The sequence below is a fragment of the Poeciliopsis prolifica genome, unplaced genomic scaffold (assembly GCF_027474105.1).
Source record: "Poeciliopsis prolifica strain line A6 unplaced genomic scaffold, Auburn_PproV2 SCAFFOLD086, whole genome shotgun sequence".
Classification (NCBI taxonomy): domain Eukaryota; kingdom Metazoa; phylum Chordata; class Actinopteri; order Cyprinodontiformes; family Poeciliidae; genus Poeciliopsis; species Poeciliopsis prolifica.
The window spans coordinates 1291655-1312965 of record NW_026562461.1 but is presented as its reverse complement, the minus strand read 5'-3'; the positions used below and the strand labels follow the sequence as shown (position 1 = coordinate 1312965).

The following is a 21311-nucleotide window of genomic DNA, read 5'->3' as shown; positions in this document are numbered from 1 at the left end:
CCAAAGCTGCTCATTATAATCAGATTTGGTGACAGAAACTAAAAATAGTTCCTGTTTTTCCAGCAACAAAATGTGCATCTCCCTCCAGTGTTTGTTGCTGATACTGTCGCATATCAGTCCCTCCCCAAGACACGTAGAGGAGGTAAAGTTAAATTACAAGAGAAAATAGTAACGCAAAGACATTTCGATAAATAACTGCAGTCTGACTACTGGATTTGAAATAGCAACGCGTTAGATTACTCGTTATCGAAAAAAGACATAAACGCATAACTAAGTAATGGGTTACTGACATCACTGGTTCTGATAAACAGATTAATTTATTTTCTCACGGAAACCTGGCTTTATCAAGAGTACTGTAATAGCATAAATAGTCAACTCTTAATTATTTCAATTTTCACATTGCGTAAATTACTGGGCAAACAGGAATATCAAAGATGATTGATATTCCTGTTACAGTACAGATAGATTTGCTGTACAATTCTATGCCAATTATCAGCTAATAGTCTTTCAAATATCTAATCTTTAGATTTCCTAATTACAAAGTGATGAAACATTTTTATTATCATAACTGTGCAGACTACGCAAAGCTCAACATGTCACCAAGTGACAAGGAACCCATTACATACTGAGTAGACGTATAGAACAAATCAATGTGTGGATCTGCCACAAGCACTATCATTTTAACTTGGTTGTCTATTGGCCCCATAATTTGCAAATACTTATCAGAAATGTATCATTTCAAAACAGAAATAGTTACAACTATTTTTCTAATTCAGAGACTGAAGAACAAGAAAACAAAACATATTTTAAACTAACAAGAAACTCTCATTGTCCTTTGAAATTTATTAAAATTATTTAAAAAGTACAGAAAGTGAAGAAAAAATGTAAGTGACTTACTCCACTTGTTCTCCATCATCTGGAAGAATGTTACGGGTACACTGCAGCAGATAATTTCTCAGGAAGAGACCTCTGAGTGGGTGTTGGACACCACGACACATCTCCACCAAGTCTTTCAGGATGTCTTTGCGAGACTGGGGAAAGGAGCGAACATACACTACGCCCACTGTGATCAGAAGGTAGCTGAGGAAGAAACAGAGAAGGTAAAAGAAGTTTTTGAATTAGAAACAGTTTGAAGATGAAACTATTTTTCTACAACTTGACCCATCAACAGTCCACTGTTGAATGATGTGCAGTGTGTGTGTTAATGCACCCTGCTCAGCCAGTGACTGTGTGTCTGCACTGCAGCTAATAAGAGTTTATGCAAGTGTTCCTGCTTACAGTGCATTGGAGGGTCAGTGGTTCAGCCTGTGAAAGAGGTGCTGAACTCGTCTCGCAGTCATACACCACGATGGTTCAATTTGTTTTTTTTGGTTTTTTTTTGGAAGTGACATGATAAATCAAACTCTGTCATATAAAATGCTTTGTCTACTTGCAGTTAGATAGAGAGCTGCGCAGAGATCAGAGATACTCTTTACATAGTGCTCAAGGAACCAAAACAGATTCTGAGGTGCTTAATAAAAACTCAACAGACATTAAATCTCCCTGGGAAAGGGACACAGTTTAATTGGGCAACCTTAAAAGCTATCATTGATAATTGTAAGTTACTAAGATGTATTGTGAACAAACAGAGTTCATACTTGAAGATTAAATTTACAGCATCAAATTGTGAATTATTCTTTGAACTTTTACAAAGTAAACTTGCAGCTTCTTAAAATCTTTATGCTGAAACCATTAAATCAAAAAGATCTGCATTGATATTTTCAATAAACAAATGTTATATTTCTTTATCTGTGGTCTGTGTTAAAATGTTAGCATTTATGGGGCCTCTGAATGCTTGTGGAACAAAGCAGCTGCTTTGTTCATTTATGAAATGGGCTGGTTCTAAATGTCATCATTAGATTGCGTTTTTAGATCCACTGATTGATGACTTCAACATTTAACAGAAGTTCAAATAATTTATTGCAACCAGGTGAAAAATGAGTACATATCAAATGTATTTTGAAAGCCATGTTTTGTTTTTGTTTCACCGACTGGTTGTGTTTCTTGTTTTTTGCCAGCATGTGGTGCTGTTTTTACAGAGAGGTCTAAAATGACTGGAAATAGAAAAAAAAAAAAACTCATTTATGCATCGTGGCACTAAAACGGAAGAGAACGGAAGAGAAGGACATTTTTGTTCACCGAGACCGGTTGGAGGAAGGCGACCATATGGCCACCTTCAGATGGCTACTTCCAGCAGGATAATGCACCATATCATGAAGTGCAAATCATCTCAGACTGGTTTCTTGAATAGTTAGTTCACTGTACTCGAATGGCCGCCAGAGAAACCAGATATCAATCCAATAAATCAGGGGTGCTCAATATGTTGATCGCGGGAAGGTATTGAGTCGATCTCGGCAGCAGGTGACAAAAACTGAACACCGCCATGAGGTGTGCTTAACGACAAAGACAGAGAGAGAGTAAAATGGTGCAACTGGTTTTGAGTTGATCACATGTTCAGGTTGTTTCACCTTGGTTGACCTTTGCTGTGGTTCATCACAGCTGCTTTAATTTCTGACCAATCGATAAACGACAAACTTGGACTAATGACCTCATTCATTTACAGTAAACGTGTCATAACAAACATCAAATAGGACAAATATATTTGATTAAGTTTTAACAAACAAATGGTTTCTACCACGATAATTATGTGAAATTAAATTAATTATATTTCAAATTCAGAAGATTTGCCTTTACCTCTGCAAAGCTCTTTGGTTCCTCCTATCAGTCTGTAGTTTCTCATATTGACGTCATCAAATCAAATTTCAGATCTACAATAACTGACTGACAGCTGCTGGCCTCAGGTTTGCAACCAGCTTCTGACTGAGAAACCAGTAACCTGCTCCAGTAACCTGTTCCCAGTAATCTGCTGCCAGTAACCTGCTCCCAGTAACCTGCTGCCAGTAACCTGCTCCCAGTAACCTGCTGCCAGTAACCTGCTGCCAGTAACCTGCTGCCAGTAACCTGATCCCAGTAACCTGCTCCCAGTAACCTGCTCCAGTAACCTGCTCCCAGTAACCTGCTCCCAGTAACCTGCTCCCAGTAACCTGCTGCCAGTAACCTGCTCCCAGTAACCTGCTCCCAGTAACCTGCTGCCAGTAACCTGCTCCCAGTAACCTGCTCCAGTAACCTGCTCCCAGTAACCTGATCCCAGTAACCTGCTGCCAGTAACCTGCTCCCAGTAACCTGCTCCCAGTAACCTGCTCCCAGTAACCTGCTGCTAGTAACCTGCTGCCAGTAACCTGCTCCCAGTAACCTGCTGCTAGTAACCTGCTGCTAGTAACCTGCTCCCAGTAACCTGCTGCCAGTAACCTGCTCCCAGTAACCTGCTCCCAGTAACCTGCTCCCAGTAACCTGATCCCAGTAACCTGCTCCCAGTAACCTGCTCCCAGTAACCTGCTGCCAGTAACCTGATCCCAGTAACCTGCTGCCAGTAACCTGATCCCAGTAACCTGATCCCAGTGTCAGGATCTCACTGAGGAAGAAACTGCATTAGGTTTTCTATCACTTTATCATTTCTGATATAACTGATGTATATTTATATAGAAAATGAGTCAATAGGGTTTCATTTACAATTTTTATGTCTTCGTGTCATGAGGTTGGTAGGTTTGAGCACCCCTGCAATAGAGAACCTTTGGGATGTGATGAAATAGGAGATTTCCATCATGCAGTCGACAAATCTGCAGCAACCACGTAAATGGTAAATGGACTGAACTGATATAGCGTTTTTCCAGTCATTTTGACCACTCACAAACCCATACCGATACGCAGACCGGTAGGCAATTTGAGGTTAAATGCCTTGCCCACAGGCATATCGATATGTGACAGGAGAACGCTGGAATCGAACCTACAACCTTCTGATTGCAAGATGACTACTCTGCCATACAGCCACTGTCGCCTCAGTACATGATGCTACCATATCAGTATGGACCAGACTCTCTGAGGAATGTTTCCAGTGCCTTGTTGAATCTATGCCACATTGAGTGCAAGTGTTGAGTGTAGGTTTGTTTTGAGATGCATTGTACCAGTTCATTCTAAATAAGACCTAGCTCAAGGTGTATTTTATCCATGTTAAATTCAAATTATTCATGTTCATAGGTCAGCGCCAAAGCATTTTTAAAAGACTTTCAAAGTTCCAATATGAACAGTGTTTCATTGACTTTTGATGACCTCTGGAAACATTTCTTAATATCTTTAAAATGATAGCGGCACAAACAAAACATTTTGCAATATATAAATCAGCACAAACGCCTAATCCTAACCAGCACAACGATTTTGTTTGATGTCGTAAAAGCAGAGGAGGTTGGTCGACCTTTTGATCCACAAACTTTCATTAATATCTGCGAAGCCAAAGCAGCACAAACAACCTTTTTTTGCTACACAAACATAATTAGTGTCTGTCAAGTTGACAGACACGAATTGTGTCTGCTTTGAAGAAGGTGGGGTCAGGGGCGTTGGTTGACCTTTCAGGACTTCTGAAATTTTGTTTTAATATCTTTAAAAAACTAACACAAATGTAGCTCAAACATTTATGTCTGATTATGTCTGATTTTAAGAATGTCTGAGGGGCAGGGGGCAACTTCACTGAGGTGCCAGTTTTCTGGTGTAATGCGAGGAGATGTAAAACTCTTCATAGTTGTTTTTTTTCTTTTTGTTTAATGATTAATATCAATGTAGACCCTGGTTTTGGCAGACCTAGGAACACTGTTACGGCAGTCACTAAAGTCCTATTTTGGAGGTCAAATAAATTACTACACGTCTTTCTAGTAAAAGACAACTCAAGACAAACTGAATTGGCAACCGCCATCGCTAAGCTTGATCAAAAATGTGCCATAAATTCCTTACCAGCATATGGATATTCACTTAGAAATTGATTCAATTTCTACCCGAGAAGCTGAATGCTACTTTCATAGAGTATGAATATGGCAACAAGACTAGTCATTTATTGGCACATCAGTTATAGCACCACAGACCATTGTCTTGTTAAATGCAGATGTAAAGGTGCTTCGTTTACATCCACATTACTTCTTGCTTGGAGAAAGCCTGCTCTTTAATTATATCTGAGGATCAAAATGGTTTTGTCAAAGTACGTCTATTTTTTTAATACTGGAGCCTTTTCAATGTAACCTATTCAAAGCATTCTTCTGATTTACCTGAAATAGTCATTTCCTTCGACGCTGAGAAAGCATTTTACAGGGCGGAGTGTTAATACATGTTTGTGGTTTTGAAGAAGTTTGAATCTGGTGATAAACTTGTTTCCTGGATTTGTCTACGCTATGCATCCCCAAAGCCAGTGTCCATACCAATGATAAATACTCAAGATTATCTTCCTCTTGAACGTGGAATGCACCAAGGCTCCCTTTTGTCAGTTTTGCTTTTCACTATTGCAATTGAGCCTTTGTCCATCGCATTGCGTGCATCGCCCTTATTCAGAGAGATTTTTCAAAATGGGACAGAATATAAATTATCCTTGCAGATGATCTGTTCTAAATGTATCTAATCCTGGTACCTCTTCAGCCTATTCTTTTTCTAAAAAAAAATTTCTTGATTCTTTGGATAGATTTATTTGTGGCTTCATTTGGGAAGAGAAACCTCCTCGAGTTTGTAAAATGTGAAGATGTACCCTCAGCAGTGGACTTGCATTGCCTGATTTTTCAATCATATTTTTGGGTCCTCACATACAAAAAATTAAGTTATTGGTTAAAATTGTCCAGTTCTTCTCGTGCAAATCGGAGTTATTTTCTTGTGAGGATTTCATTATCTGGTCAAATTTTTTCCTCATTACAATCAATCCCTCTTTATTCACTAATAATCAAGTTCTTCTTAATACACTGAAAATATGGTTTCAATTTAGAAGGCGTTTTAAGTTTGCTGCTGCCTTTTCTTTGTGCCCCTTCACTAACAATCATTTGTTTCCTCCATCTCTTGCGGAACGATCATTTTCAGTTTGGTATGACAGAATAAATATGTACAAATAAATAAGAAAGCTAATCATGTCAGGAGTATTTTATGGTTTTGCTCATTTTTCTTACAAATATAATTTACCTGGTACGCATTTGTTTCATCATTTAAAAATGTGAAATTTTGCCTCTGAACGTTTCCCAAATTTCCCATTTCCAATTTCACATATTCCCGGAACAGTCTGGGGGGGAATTGTTGCATATTACCCACTTGAGAAAGGCTTGATTTCAAAGACTTACAATTTTATTTTCAATTTTAGAGATTGATTCTAGGGTCAAAATTAAAAATGCATTTAAAAAAGTTGTGATTTCAGCAAACCGAAGAGCTCTGGGTATTGCCATTGACAGAATTTGGTCTTCTTCCTCTTGTGCTTATCTGAGTCAATTCAAAGTTGTACATAGGGGTCATTTCTCAACATCTTGGGTTTCTGAGATTTACCTGGATGCTGTGGATATGTGTGATAAATGCAAAGGCTCTCCAAGTCATTTTGGCCACATGTTCTTTTTCTGTCCTAAATTTGATCATCTTTGGTTTAATTACTTCTCAATTGTTTCTTCTGATCTCAAAGTAAATTTGCTGCTATATTTGGTATCCTCAACTCTTCTGGAGTGCTAAATTCTTCTCAAAAGGATATTGCTTTTATATCTTTTATGGCTAGCCGTTCTTTATCGTTACACTGGAAGTCTAATAAAAGTCCTACAATATCAATGTGGGTAAAAGGCAAGCTTTTTTAAAATCCTGATAAAATTAAATACACTTTACAAGAATCTACAAAAAGGTCTTTAAAAAAAAATGGCAATGTTTTCTCTCCTATTTTACAGACTTGGAGCTTTTGCCCAACTGATGGTACTTATCATTTTGCTTTGCTTATAAATATGAGTACACATATGTAAGCTTTTTGGAGGTTTAAGGGGACTGTGGGGAGCTGAAATGGGAAAGGTGGCTTGGGCTTGTTCTCTATTTTTATTTTTTTAGCTGAAAATACAAAAAAGGGACTGAAACTGGTGCATTGCATCTTTTTTAATGCATTAGTTTGTCAGTATTGTATTTAAAGTATATGTAGCTTTAGATGTATAATAAATATTATATATTATAATTTATTTAGTTCCATTAGCTCTAATAAAAGTATTTGACAAAAAAATGGGTTGCTTGATGCATCATTTTTGATTGACCCAAAAACACAGCAAAAGCAGAGTACAAAACAAACAACATACTTTTTCAGATTATTACTCACAGTCTGGGTATGATGTTCCCAGCATACTGGACCAGCTCATAAAGATCTGCCACCTTGCGTCCCTTGGCAAACTCATCAGTCAAATAAACCTCGAGATAGTGCAGTTCATCAGAGATGGCCATGTCTGAAACACTGTCAGGAACTAAAGCAAAATCAGTCTTGTCATATCAACACAATATCTGGCCAATAGATTTATGTCAACATAAGTTTCCAGTACAGCAATATTAGAACTTTTTTCACCTACAAAATATACTTCCATAAGTTTTTATTTAATTAGGAAAGATCTGATACCGCCATCCTCCATTATGTAGCACTTTGAGCAGAATGCTCAAACAAATATTGTAATAGTACTATATGAAATCTATTGTCCTCAGATTGATGTAATAACTGATTTCAAAATGTTCATCCATATGACTAGAAAACCAAAAATGTTTTCATTTGTAATATACTTCAATGAGTGAAAAAGTAAAAGTGGGACTGTATGAAACAGTGAATTAGTATTGCATTGCTTAGGACATAATGCAGCTCAGTGCATCTTGTGATTATGCGAGGGTCTGAGGATGGGAAGGTAGGAATGAAGTGTGAGAATGCACGATAAAAATGTATGCATTTTCATACTGCTGGTTATATAAAAAAATGTAAGTCTATTTTACAGAATTTCCTGACTAGCTAATGAAGTTGCAAGTTATCGTAGCTCTACACAATTTTTGCAGAACATCAGTAACAAACTTTCATCCGTTATGTTTATATGGACTGTCCCTGTTAAATAGATGAATGTATAAAGTGCTGATGGATATAAAATGTTTCTACAGGAGCCTGTTGGGACCCAGAAATATGTGCATGTAGTTAAATTTGGAGAACAAAAGGAGAAAAATCTATTTTCTGCAATTCTATTCATCTGCAATACTTCAACAGATTTTCCAATAACATATCAGATGACACATGAGACTAGTAAAAGATCAACATTAATACAAATGTAAAGGATACATAACTCATAGTAGCTTTTTGGAGAGAGCATGGATGTTCTCAGTTCACCTAGCATGTTGGAGGCATGCTTCAAAGCATCCATCAGTTTGTTCTTATCCTGCAGAACACAAAACAAAACTCATCTTTGAATATATTGCAAAACTGAAAACAGCATACATAATTCAGGCTCTGTCATACCGCAAAAAAAGACACAATGATTATTTAAAAATATGTATTTTAACTTAAAAATTCTGTTTCAGAAATGGTAGACTCAATAAAATAATCACCAAACTGGAATTAAAAATCAACAAACTTGATCAAATAATTTACAAACAAATTTAGAAAATCTGTGTTGTAATTCTGAAGCAGAATTAAGAAGTCTGTTTCATTCCTGAAGTCCCGGGTGTACCCCAGGTTATATTTACAGAGCAAACAAATCCACTTTTATTGCCCACATGTGACCCATATCTGACCTTTTATGGCAGTCTGAACGTCTCAATTTCCATGTTTTCACCCCCAAAAAATCTGATCTGTGCCACTGTTATATGTGATACTAAATGAAATGTGTATCCAATTGTTTTTGAAGCATCTGCAGTCTGAACGTTAACGCCACATTTTATCTGACTTTTAAGTCATTGACGTTAGACAATCATCATAATTATGCACCAGATAAAGCAAGATTCAGTAAATCTGGACATAAACAATGGCTGACAGTTTTATTATGAATTTATGAAAGTAGTCCTCGTTGTGCTTTTCTTTTTATGTCTTAATTGTGGCAATACTGACAGCTCACATTGCTGAATAATTTATATTCTAGACAAAATATATTATGGGGTGTGGCGGTGGCGTGGGGGTAAAGCAAAAGCATTTTTTGTACATTGGATATGCATTAAGGGGTCAACAGCATTTTACACCATCCCCCAGAAATATAAAACTGGCCTTAGATTGAATGAAAGTCACTAGGTTCAACTTAATGTTTGACTTGACCCTAGTAAAACTATTTTAACGCCTATATCTGTGTAACAAAGATATGCTAAGGACTGGTTTTAGTTGCTCAAATGCCATAATTTGGAGGATTTGATTCCATCTGTTGATTTGTAATCATGCAGAAAAAAAATCTTATTTTTCTACAAATGCTTCACAATAAGCATAGGTAAAGTGAACATATCATGCTTTTAAATCCTTTAAATCCCTTTCATATGAGAGGTAGACTCAGTACTTACTTATCGTCTATATAAAGTAGAAATGCCTCTCCCACATTCTTTGATGTACGAGAAAACTTTTTACAAATATTGATCTTCATTAAAACATTTTTTATTGTTATTTGTACATTGGTAGAAATTTCATTTATTTCCAACTCAAGCTAAAATTTCACATTACTATTTCAAAGAAATCAACTTTTCAGTCTTAAAAGTCAAACACAATATTTTCAGTCTCAGATTCAACTGGCTGAATTTCGCCATCTGAAATTCAGCATCTAAAAATTTAGTGTAAGAAAAAAAGAAAAAAGGGCAGTAGGTGACTGCTAATGTATGCAGTCACCTACCTTTTTGTTTTTGTTAATGGAACCAAAACGCACTGAATTGCGCAACACCTTGTTGAAATAACAATTACTGATTATTAATTTTGAGACGTTTTGTTGATTTTTTAAAAGATATTATTCTTTAATGAAGTTACAAAGGTTTTGGATCTTAGTGAATATTTCTTTATTAGCCCGTCAGAAGAGGAAGTTCTGGTCTCAGCGTCCTGACGGTCTTCAGTTTGTCACCTGCTGCTGAGATCGACTCAACATATTCGTCCAACCACTTTCTTTTTTTACTCGACATGGTTAGTATAGATTAAAATATTGAGAAAGAAATCACACGACATAAACTATGACAGCAGTTGACAACTGCACACACTAAATTTCCTGCAGCACTGAGAGGCCAGGTAATGTCACGTGATCCTCTGTAGCAAGTGATGAACAAGCGGGGCGCGTCGTCACAACTTTACACTAGTGCAGGGGTGTCAAACTCCGGTCCTCGAGGGCCACTGTCCTGCAGTTTTTTGATGTGCCACAGGTACAAAACACAGGAATTAAATGGCTTAATTACCTCCTTCTTGTGTAGATCAGTTCTCCAGAGCCTTAATGACCTAATTATTCTATTCAGGTGGTGCAGCAGAGGCACATCTAAAAGTTGCAGGACACCGGCGCTCGAGGACTGGATGTTGACACCCCTGCACTAGTGTCTTCTCCTCCGCGGCAGAGGCTCCGCCGAACCCCTGAGGCCCACTCATCGATCCCCTGGGGTTCGATCAAACCCAGGGTAAGAACTACTGTTTTAGAGGCAGTGTAAAGGCAACATCTCCTCTGAACATTGAATGCCATGTTACAAGTTTTCTGTGTTTAGTTCAACATTTACCTATACATTGTTTGAGTATAGACAATCAGAAAATTAATGAACTATTTCTCTAAATTTCAACAACAGCTTCAATGCATTTATGTTTCATCTTTTTTAGAAGGACATGGTTTGAGGAAATCATTTTCTTCTTGTGAACATTCCAGGAAAAGACCTATTGTACAAAAAAATTAGAAAATAAAAATGTAATTTTCAACATCACCATGGAGATAATCTATGACAAATTAAGTTGTAGATTCACAGAAGCATTGAATAATTTAAACACACTTTGCTTAGAGCCAAATAGGTAACATGTAATACAGGTGTTAGTCAGTTCCGGAACTTTTTTATTTTAATAGTAAGTCAATTTTGACATCAAAGAGAGACTAGTCCTGAACTTTAAATAAGTTTTCCGAGAGATTTACATTGTAAGGTTGTTACAGAGCAACAAAAAGCAAGTAACATATATCATGTCATTTCAATACAAGTGAAAAGGGAAACAAATACAGAGCTTCATAATTCATCCTTCAAAACATAAAGTACCTTAAATAAAAGTTGTCATTCCCACATTATAACTATTGAAACTGTCTGTTTCAGACTCTCCGAAAACAACAAACAACCCAGAAAGTCATCATCCATGAGTTAAAACAGGTGGGGGTGGGGCAGATAGCAAGAAGTAGTATACCAACACTGCATGTTGTGTGATTAACAGCTAACTAGAGCAATGTTTTAAATCAGACTCCAAGATAACGTACCAAACCTCATGAGCAAAAAAAAAAAAGCCACAACATATTACAGGTATGTAAAAGCATTAAACGCAGTTGAGTTAGTGTTAGTCTCCAGGACCAACTTGGTGATGTTGACGTTCTTGCAATGTAAGCATCACTGCACAAGAATCACATTGTGTCTTACCATCACAAGATGGCGGCGCGTGTAGACGCAGCGGCTCGGAGCTCCCGTGTTTTCGTTTTTGTTAGCCTGTTTTTATTGATGTCTTCGCTCAACACTACTGGAAGCCTTGACAACTTATAGCAGATCAGAACTGTGGAACATAGGGGCACAGTTTGGACTTCACACACCCACCAAGCTGGACTTTATTCCTCCAGAGCTGCTTCGAACACCTGGGACTATGATCATTCCCCCTGCTGCGAAGGCGACGGAGGAGGCAGCGCAAACAAAAGAGGGGCAAGAGAGCCGGCGTGCGTGCAAGGCTACAAGCTAACCCTCACAGACCGGCCCTCCCCAGCCTCTTCCTCGCCAACGCCAGATCCCTCGTCAACAAAATCGACGAGGTGCGACTCCGAATTATCTCTCGCCGGATGGACAGCTGTGTGACTGTTGTCACAGAGACCTGGCTGGATGAAAACATCCCAGACTCAGCGGTGGAGATAACGGGGCGCGCTCTGTTCCGGGCGGATCGGACGGCAGCAGAGGCGGAGGTTTGGCATTGTATGTACACAATGCCTGGTGTACAGCCACACACTCTGTCGGCACATTCTGCTCTCCTGACTTGGAATATCTGGCGGTGAAATGCAGACCCTTCAAGTTGGTGAGAGAACTCTCGTCCATTGTGATCGTGGCCGTCTACATACCACCGCGGGCTAATGCTAAGTTAGCATTAGAGGAGCTATACTGCCTGATCAGCGGGCAGATGAACTCCAACCCGGAGGCGGCCATGATTGTGGCGGGGGACTTTAACCACGTGGAACTGAAGGCTGTGTTTCCCAAATTCCACAAGTTCATAAACTTTCCCACCAGAGACAATAACATTTTGGATCAGGTCTACTGCAATACCCCCGGAGCCTACAAGGCTGTAGCAGGTCCACATCTGGGCATGTCTGACCACATCTCAGTGGAGCTGATTCCTGTCTACAAGCCTCTGGCCTGCAGAACTAAGCCGACCACCAGAATAGTTCAGGTCTGGACTGAGGAGGCCTCCTCTGCACTTCACTGGAGTGTGTGTTCAGGGACGGAGCAGACTTGGAGGAATACTCATCGTCCGTTCTGTCCTATATTCAGTTCTGCACCGATGCTGTCCTCCCTGTTAAGACCATAAAAGTGTTTCCAAACCAGAAACCATGGCTGGACAGCACAGTACGGGCCCTGCTGAAAGCCCAGGATGCTGCCTACAGATCTGGAGACAGGTTGGCTTATAGCAGGCCCGGTCGGAACTGAAAAAAGGAATTAAGCAGGCCAAGCTCCAGTACAAACAGCGGATTGAGGAACACTTCATCAACAACAACCCCGAAGCATGTGGAGAGGCATCAGGACCATGATGGACTACAAACACAGCACTCAGCTGACCAGCCGCGACCCCACCCTGCCTGACACCTTAAACAGCTTCTTTCCTGCTTTGACACAGTGGGCAGCAGAGAAGCTGTACATCTACCCCGACTGGAAGAGCAGTACCAGCCTCTCGTCCTGCAGCAGCACCAGGTGACGTCCACCCTGAGGAGGATCAACACCCGCAAAGCTACAGGACCGGACAAGGTGTCAGGCCAGACGCTGAAAACGTGCGCCGACCAGCTGGCAGGAGTGTTTCTGGACATTTTCAATCTGTCCCTGCAGTTCACCATGGTTCCTGAGTGTCTCAAGTCTTCCACCATCATCCCTGTACCGAAGAAGACGACCATCACCAGCCTGAACGATTACCGGCCCGTCGCTCTGACCCCGGTGATCATGAAGTGCTTTGAGAGGATTCTTCTGAGGTACATCAGACACTTCATCCCTGCAGACCTGGACAGCCTCCAGTTCGCCTACAGAGCGAACCGGTCAACAGAGGATGCTGTCTCCATCACTCTGCACACAGCCCTGACCCATCTGCAGCATCCCAACACCTACGTCAGGATGCTATTTGTAGACTTCAGCTCAGCATTTAACACCGTCATCCCAGACAAGCTGGTGCTGAAGCTACTCAAGGTGGGGCTGCCTGCTTCACTGTGCCACTGGATCAGAGACTTCCTCACCAACAGGCCTCAGGTGGTGAGAATAGGTGGCTCAACATCGTCCCCACTGGTCCTCAACACAGGCACACCGCAGGGCTGTGTTCTCAGCCCAGCTCTCTTCACCCTGTTCACACACGACTGCGTTGCCATCCACCCCACCAACACAGTCGTCAAGTTTGCGGACGACACAACAGTAGTGGGTCTCATTTCAGACAACGAGACCCACTACAGAGAGGAGATTCAGCAGCTCACTCAGTGGTGTTCAGCCAATAACTTGGTGCTGAACACAGGGAAGACCAAGGAGGTCATTGTGGACTACAGAAGGTCCAGGAGGACGGGTCACACTCCCCTTCTCATAGATGGAGAAGAGGTGGAGCGTGTGGACAACATCAAGTTCCTGGGCCTCCACATCACGTCTGACCTCTCCTGGAATACAAACACCTCCCACCTGGTGAAGAAAGCACAACAAAGGCTCTTCTTCCTCAGGAAACTGAGACGGGCTGGACTTTCTTCACGGCTGCTCGTGAACTTTTACAGGGCGACGATCGAGAGCGTCCTCTGCCTCAACGTGACTGTGTGGTATGGTGGCTGCACAGCACTGGAGAGGAAAACAACTGACACGGGTGGTGAGAACAGCACAAGGCATTGTGGGATGCCCCCTCCCGGACCTGGACTCTATTTACATAGGCCGGTCAAGAAGAGAGCTGGATCCATAGCCATGGATTCCAGCCGGGCCACAGACTGTTTGTGCCGCTGCCATCAGGCCAGCGGTTCAGGAATATACGGACTACAACAAACAGACTGAGAAACAGTTTCTTCCCCACAGCCGTCAGAGACATTACTCCCTGCGCCCCCTACCACACATATCATAACCTCACATACACCCCCCACCCCCACACAGCCATATTGTTCTGCACTTGCACTGTCACATCATCTGCACTTTACCATAATTGGACCTGCTGCTTCTTCTTTGGTGTGGTTGAGTGCCTTTAGTTAATTTTAGTTGTATATATTATTATTATTATTATTGTGTGTTTGTTTATTTAATATTGTATTTGACTTTTTGCACGGGAGTTGCAATAGAAATTTCGTTGAATCCTGTTCAATGACAATAAATGCTATTCTATTCTATTCTATTCTATTTATGTGACTGAGAAACATGTAACTGGATTGGCTGGTTATTGGAAAAGAACATTCATTGATAGTGTATGTGACTGCAAGTAAACTTGCCTTTTTTTACATTGAATTTTTTGACAATACATTTCATATCTGAGACTAAAAATATTGTTTGAATTTTGAAAAGTTGAATGTATTTATATGCCAAATTTTTTAACACTGAAAACTAAAACTGAAAAACGGCTATTAAAAATGTTACCACTCTGAAATAGAAATGTGATTTTTTTTTTGCTCGAAATTAAAATAAATTAAATTTCAGCCATGTACCGCATTTTCCGGACTATAAGTCGCACCAAAGTATAAGTCGCATTTTTGAGGCAAATTTATTTGATAAAAATCCAACAACAAGAACAGACACTTCATCTTGAAAGGCAACAAAAATACAATAGAGACAACAGGCTGAATAATTGTACCGTATGCTAACATTACATGACACATGAACAACAAACTGAGAACGTTTGCAAAACACAACATGCTAGCACAACATATTAAGAGTTATTCAGATAACTACAGCATTACTGACATGCAAACAAGTTAACCAAACCATCCGTGTCACTCCAAATCACTAAATCTTAGTTCTCTGTGTCGCTTTTAAACAAGTCTGTTAACTCCGAAAGTAGATATGTTAATTTCCACACATAAATCGCTCCGGAGTATAAGTCGCACTCCCGACCAAACTATGAAAAGAACTGCGACTTTAGTCCAGAAAATACAGTAAACATAATAATAGATTATCAAAAATCCCCACATGCTCTGATGCAAGAAATCTATTTTGATAAATATTGACATTCAATACATCAAAACTATGCTTAGTGATTCTGAAGTCAGTATGTCAAAAGCTGTAGGAGTTTGAGCAGATATAATAAAATTAAAAAAGAAAAAAAATGGCATCTTTGAACCATATCTCCAGAAGATTTTTTTGTGGAAAAATCTATGTGTTTAATAAATTTCAGAATTTTTGGTCACTGCATGGTTTGGAGCTGATTTTTTTTCTTTTTCAGATTTCTATTTGGCACTGTGGATCAATTAGGCCAAACAGTGGCTCTATTCGCTTTATTATCATTATTATTATTATTATTATTATTATTATTATTATTATTATTATTATGTTTTATTGTCTTTTTTTTTTTTTTACACAAATTATGCTAAATAATAAAGATAGGAAAGAAAAGCCTATCCCTGTGATTCATGGGAGGTGAAGGATGTAGATTCCCAGGTTCAGGTGACGTGTCTGAGACTCTCACTGGACCCCCCTTAGAAAAAACTCCACTTACTCGTTTTTAGCTTGTTTCACTCTACCTTCATATGCAGCTTACAGAAAGAGTACAAAGCCATCAAATAAATTAAACTGACCAAGAACAGATGTGGACTATCTACAAGATGTTTTTACACAAAATACCCTTTTTTATCTACAATGTTAATAGCAAAGACGGTCAGATAATAAAAAATCCACAAACTTTTTTTTTTTTACTTAAAGAAATATCTCAGACTATGTACAATACGTGCAGGCGCAGGTACTACTGGATTTAGAATACCAGTCACTGAATTGTGAAAGTGCTCCTGACTCATTGCACAATTTCATTGGACCTCTGCAACGACTCAACAATTAAGTGGTCTACTGTTACTAGGCAAAATGTTTTTGCCAGCATGAAAAAAAAGCATTAGCCACACCTTAGTATAGACCACAGAGTTCAAAGTGAGGGGAAAAAGTAGAGGCTTATAGCCTGGAATTTACGGTAGTTTAATTTCATGCAGGGGGCAATTTTGATAGTTTGGTGAGTATTCCATTCCGGGATGTCCCAAATCCGACCCAGAATTTGGAACAGACAAATTTCTATCCCAAATTTGTAATTTCAGATGGAAAACAATATAAAAATATTAAGAAGAATTTATTCAGATAAAACAGGCATTCTCAGCATTTCACTGCTTGGGCCTCAATAAGCCTTTAAAAAATGGCTGATTCACAAAACTGATTAGCTGAAAGTCATGACTTCTTTAGAACAAGTCAATGATGTCATGTCCAGATATCATAGGCATAACATAAATGTCATGCCTATCGTGGGCATCTATATCATAGGCATGACATTTTCATAGACAAGAAAATGTCATAGGCAATAAAGACAGATGAACAAACTGAAAAATATAACACAAAAAGAATATAAAGCACCACACCAGCAGAGAATAAACTTACTTTTGTACACAATGTGTATTAAAAAAAATGGATTTTGCCAGCTATGGCCCCTTTAAGTTTTTTAGACAAGAAAAAAATGATTGACAGTTATGTAATTAAAACTTTTCATGAGAAACTGGAGTCATCCTAAGTCAATACTGGCAAGTCAAATCTTACAAAATCAGAATAGATTAAAAAAAAAGAGAAAACAAATGACATAACTAGAAATCATCATGCCTAAATCAGCTTTTCAAATACATTCATAGCTGTTTTTGTGAATATTTATTTTAAATTGTTTTTGTTATTTTAAGAAAATGTCACCTGTGGAGTCCAATGGAGGCTAGAGTGGCTTATTTTTCTATGCAAAACATTTGAAAGGAATGCAAAACATGAGTGAAGTTGTAAAAACGGTATTGTAAGCCGAGAGAAAAAAAAAAGAAAATCAGCCTACCAAGCAACGCTTCATCTGGAATGACTGGACCTTGACAGCCTGAACAGCTTCATCCAGAAGCTTCTCTTGTTCATCCTGAGCTGACTGCTGCGTGGTTGGCTGAAAAATACCACAAGTCATTATTCTCATTTCCTCTGCAAAAGCATTCGTCTTTTCATGCTGAACCCCACAACATGCCGACCGAGGCGATTGCCCGTGTCGCTGTTATGGATTCTTCACTGGTGGGGAGACCAACTTGAGGTGGCAACTGTGAGAGGGAGAGGTTTCTGTATAGATGAATTTTTTAAAAACACAGAACCAGGAAATAAACAATATGATAAGCTGAAAGAATTCCAACTCTTTTCAGAATACTATATGTTTGATTCCATAAGACACTCATTAAAATCTCAAGAGCAACTCACTAAAGAGACTTTTATTAGGCTAAACTGTATGTGGCTCTCTTTTTTTCTAAACAGTCTCAGGGTTTCCCCCTCTTGCTGCTAAAAACATCAGCACCTCATAGCTTCTGTGTTAGATTTAGTGAAATCTGGGAGAGGGGGAGTAGTTTAATTGGCCAACCTAAAAAGCACTAAATTATTATTTACTAATTTGTATTTGTGAACAAACAGATCTCAAACTCAAAGAGTAAACTAATAGCATCTGATTGTAGCTGTGATAACAACCTATTGATAATGTTCTTTGAACTTTTACAAAGTAAACTTGCCAGCTCCTTAAAATCTGAAATTTAAATGTTAAACAATTAAAAATATTTAAATTTATGTATGATTGAAGCCATGAATTCAAATTTTGCAGCATTGTGGTCTGTGTTAAAATATTATTGCCATTTATGGGGCTCGTGAAGGCCTGGTGGGCCTTGTGGAGCAGCTGACTTAATTTAGATTAAACAGAAGTGCAGATAGTTCATAATCTTTTTAATTACATGTTTTGTTCTGTTGTTTTTCAAACTACTTGTGGGTTTTATTTAGCATTTCACTGGTGATGTTTTCCACGCAACATAATTACTCAGAAATATTTTTACTTTTTCTGTCTACTTCATATCTTCTAATACAAAAACACTTGGGACTGGCAATGGGACTGCCTCAGCACCCCAAACACTGGGCTTAGCAACATTTCTGGGGGAAACCATCCAATTATTTCTCCTTTTTCAACAGGTCAGACATTTCAGCAGACACAGAGGACGAAATCATCTGTTATATATGAGCTCGTCTTCTTTGTGCGGGAGGTTTCATGGAGGGAAGATTGCGTGACACAGCAGAGAGCAACGGTTGCAAGGCTCGTTTAAATATTCAGGCGAAGTCCACGGTTTCAAAAAAGTTACATATTAGAGCTTTGAAACTCATTCTTTGTAATCTGAAAAGAATGTGGAAGAGAGGAAATACAAGTATTTTGTTTCACCTCCTTAAAACTAGCATGTGCTTGAATACCAGCAATGCAGCTAAGTACAAGTTTCAGTCACAAGACTGGGAAGAAAAAGCAGCATTTGAGCAGGATTAGTTTATACATACAGAGAGAGGAGAGATTTTTTTAACCAGGTAGTCATCATTAAGAGTATGCTTTTGCATCCTATAGGCAGCAACATAAAACAAAACTGTTACAGACATCATATAGCTACAAAAACAAGGGTTGAATGAGTTTTTATAAATATAGACATTCCACTCAATTTGTATGTGATTAGTTGTTTCTATTGCAAGTTTTCTACAAATTATATATTGGTATATATTGTTATCACAATATGCATTGTGATATGAATTTAATGCCATTTACCACATCCCTACTGTTCACTTAGGTTTACATTGCGACGATTCATGAGTTTAAATTGATTTATTCTGGTGAATGAGATTGTGTTGCTCATTTATCTGGTTATGCTCAAATGTTGTGATAACACTGACTGTTATTCTGTAGAAAGAATAGTTTCTAAACATAATTTTAACGTGTGGCATTATATATACGTCAAATGACAGCAAAGTTTTTTGCGACAGGTAACATTTCTCCAACAGGCATTAACGCAGCCATCTACAGTCTGCGGTGCGCGTAGGTTTCAACCAGATAAACTCGCAACCAGTTAAACCATAACACCGCAGAAAAATACAGAAAAATAATGTACAGGCAGATATATGTAGCCGTGCATTCTGTCCAAATAAATTTCAATTAGAAATTGGATAGGAACACAGACCGATTGTCCAAGATGAGGAAACCAACCCAGTCCACAAGAGTTTATAAGATCCAGCAGAGCTGTGGCTTCAGCTAATACATGCTAACGTTTTCTCTGACAGACTCAGCTTTTATCTTCCAGAAAAACACTGACCGAACAAACTAAGCATAAGAACACAATATCACTACAACATGGGCTAAATAAATCTGCAAACATTCAGACGGGATGTTTTAATGAGTTTATCAGCAGAGGTTAGCTCAGCTAGCTGATATGTGCGCAGCGTTAGGCCAAAAGATCGAATAAAGGAATCGGAAGCCGAGATCACCCGAAGCATAATTAACATCTGCTGATTTCTTCATCATTGTTTAAAAAATGTCCCTTACCACTAATGGTAATGTTAAATACAGGTCAATACTTTGAATTTAGATAGTGCTTACCATGATTGCAGGAGGTTTTTCAGTACAAGCAGAGACGGTGACCTGTCATGTGATTCGCAATGACGTCTCATCAGGGAAGGGTCCTTCTTCTTCTTTAGATTTTAACGGCAGCTTGCATTACTGCCATCTGTTGGATATAATATCTACATCACAAATTCTCATAATGATCCTAGTATGTTTTTAAAAAACAAACATTCTTCTTCCCCTCGCCTCCAATACTATTTAACTCATCAACCAGGAAATTATAATAGGAAATTTCCATTTCCTATTAAAACCTAATTCCGTTTTCAATAATATCCTTTGATTTACATATTTCGTACAACGAATAAAAACATGTTCCATCATTTCTACAGTATTACACCAACTCCATAAACCAGTAAGATGTTTCCCCATTTAAAAAATTGTGACCAGTTCTTTATAGTCGTCTCCTCCCTCCTGTTTATTCCTCTGATCTTTACTACACCAACTGGATTTTGTATCATATATGCTTCTATTTAATTCATTATCCCTCCTAATTTTCCATATCTTCTTTCCAAATTGTACTTTTGCTTCCATATTTAGATAACTTTATTGGTATATCAATATCTTATTTGTTAATAGCCTCTTTACCCAACCTTTCTGCTCTTTCATCACCCAAAATACCAACATGACCAGGAGTCCAAAATAATATTACATTTTTATTTTGTTCACATATTCTGTGATGACCAGCCATAACTGCATATAATATATTTTGATTATTTTTTTTCAATACTCAACAATGCAGATGATGAATAATTATTTACTATTATTTAATTTATATTAGTGTCCTCCAGCCATTCTAAAGCTAATGATATAGCACATAATTCTACTGCATATATACTGAGACAGTTAGATGTTCTTTTTGAAATATTTATCTTTAATTCAAGAATCGCTACTGCTATACTGGTTGCTTCATTTTTTGGGTCTTTCGAACCATCAGTATAAATTTACAAGTAATCATAAATTTATTTTGCATTTGATTATAAAATTCTTGGAAAATATCTGTTAGATTTCTTTCCTTAATATTTGATACTGTTCTTCTGTCTATATTAATATATTTCTATGTCCATGTAGGTCTCAAAGGCCACAATACTGTTGGACTAAATTCTTTCTTCTATACATTCAGTGTTTTTGCTCTGGCATCCCCAACCCACCCAAAACTATTACTTTGCTCCTTTCCTCTTTCCCAACAATTTTCCAATATTTTCTTAACTGGATGATTTTCATTATGTCCTTTTAAATTTATCCAATAATTAATCATTGTCTGTGGTCTTCTGATACATTCTGGCATTTCTCCAGATTCTATTTGTAAAGGACATGGAGTTGATTTAACTGCCCCTAAACAAATTCTCAATGCACTAGCTTGAATAACATCTACTTTTTTTTA

At 38.4% G+C, this 21311-nt stretch overlaps 1 protein-coding gene across 1 annotated transcript in view; it reads right to left on the bottom strand.

Moving 5' to 3' along the window:
• Nucleotides 1-19989, bottom strand: part of vps35 (VPS35 retromer complex component) — a 39105-nt gene extending 19116 nt beyond the window's left edge. The window contains exons 1-5 of the mRNA XM_055022447.1: nucleotides 19907-19989; nucleotides 17318-17416; nucleotides 8219-8315; nucleotides 7232-7355; nucleotides 898-1080 (exon numbers count right to left, since the gene is read on the bottom strand). Of these exons, the coding sequence (XP_054878422.1) occupies nucleotides 898-1080; nucleotides 7232-7355; nucleotides 8219-8315; nucleotides 17318-17416; nucleotides 19907-19909 (506 nt within the window). The 5' untranslated portion in view covers nucleotides 19910-19989. The remainder of the gene's footprint in view (nucleotides 1-897; nucleotides 1081-7231; nucleotides 7356-8218; nucleotides 8316-17317; nucleotides 17417-19906) is intronic.
• Nucleotides 19990-21311: the final 1322 nt, after the last annotated feature.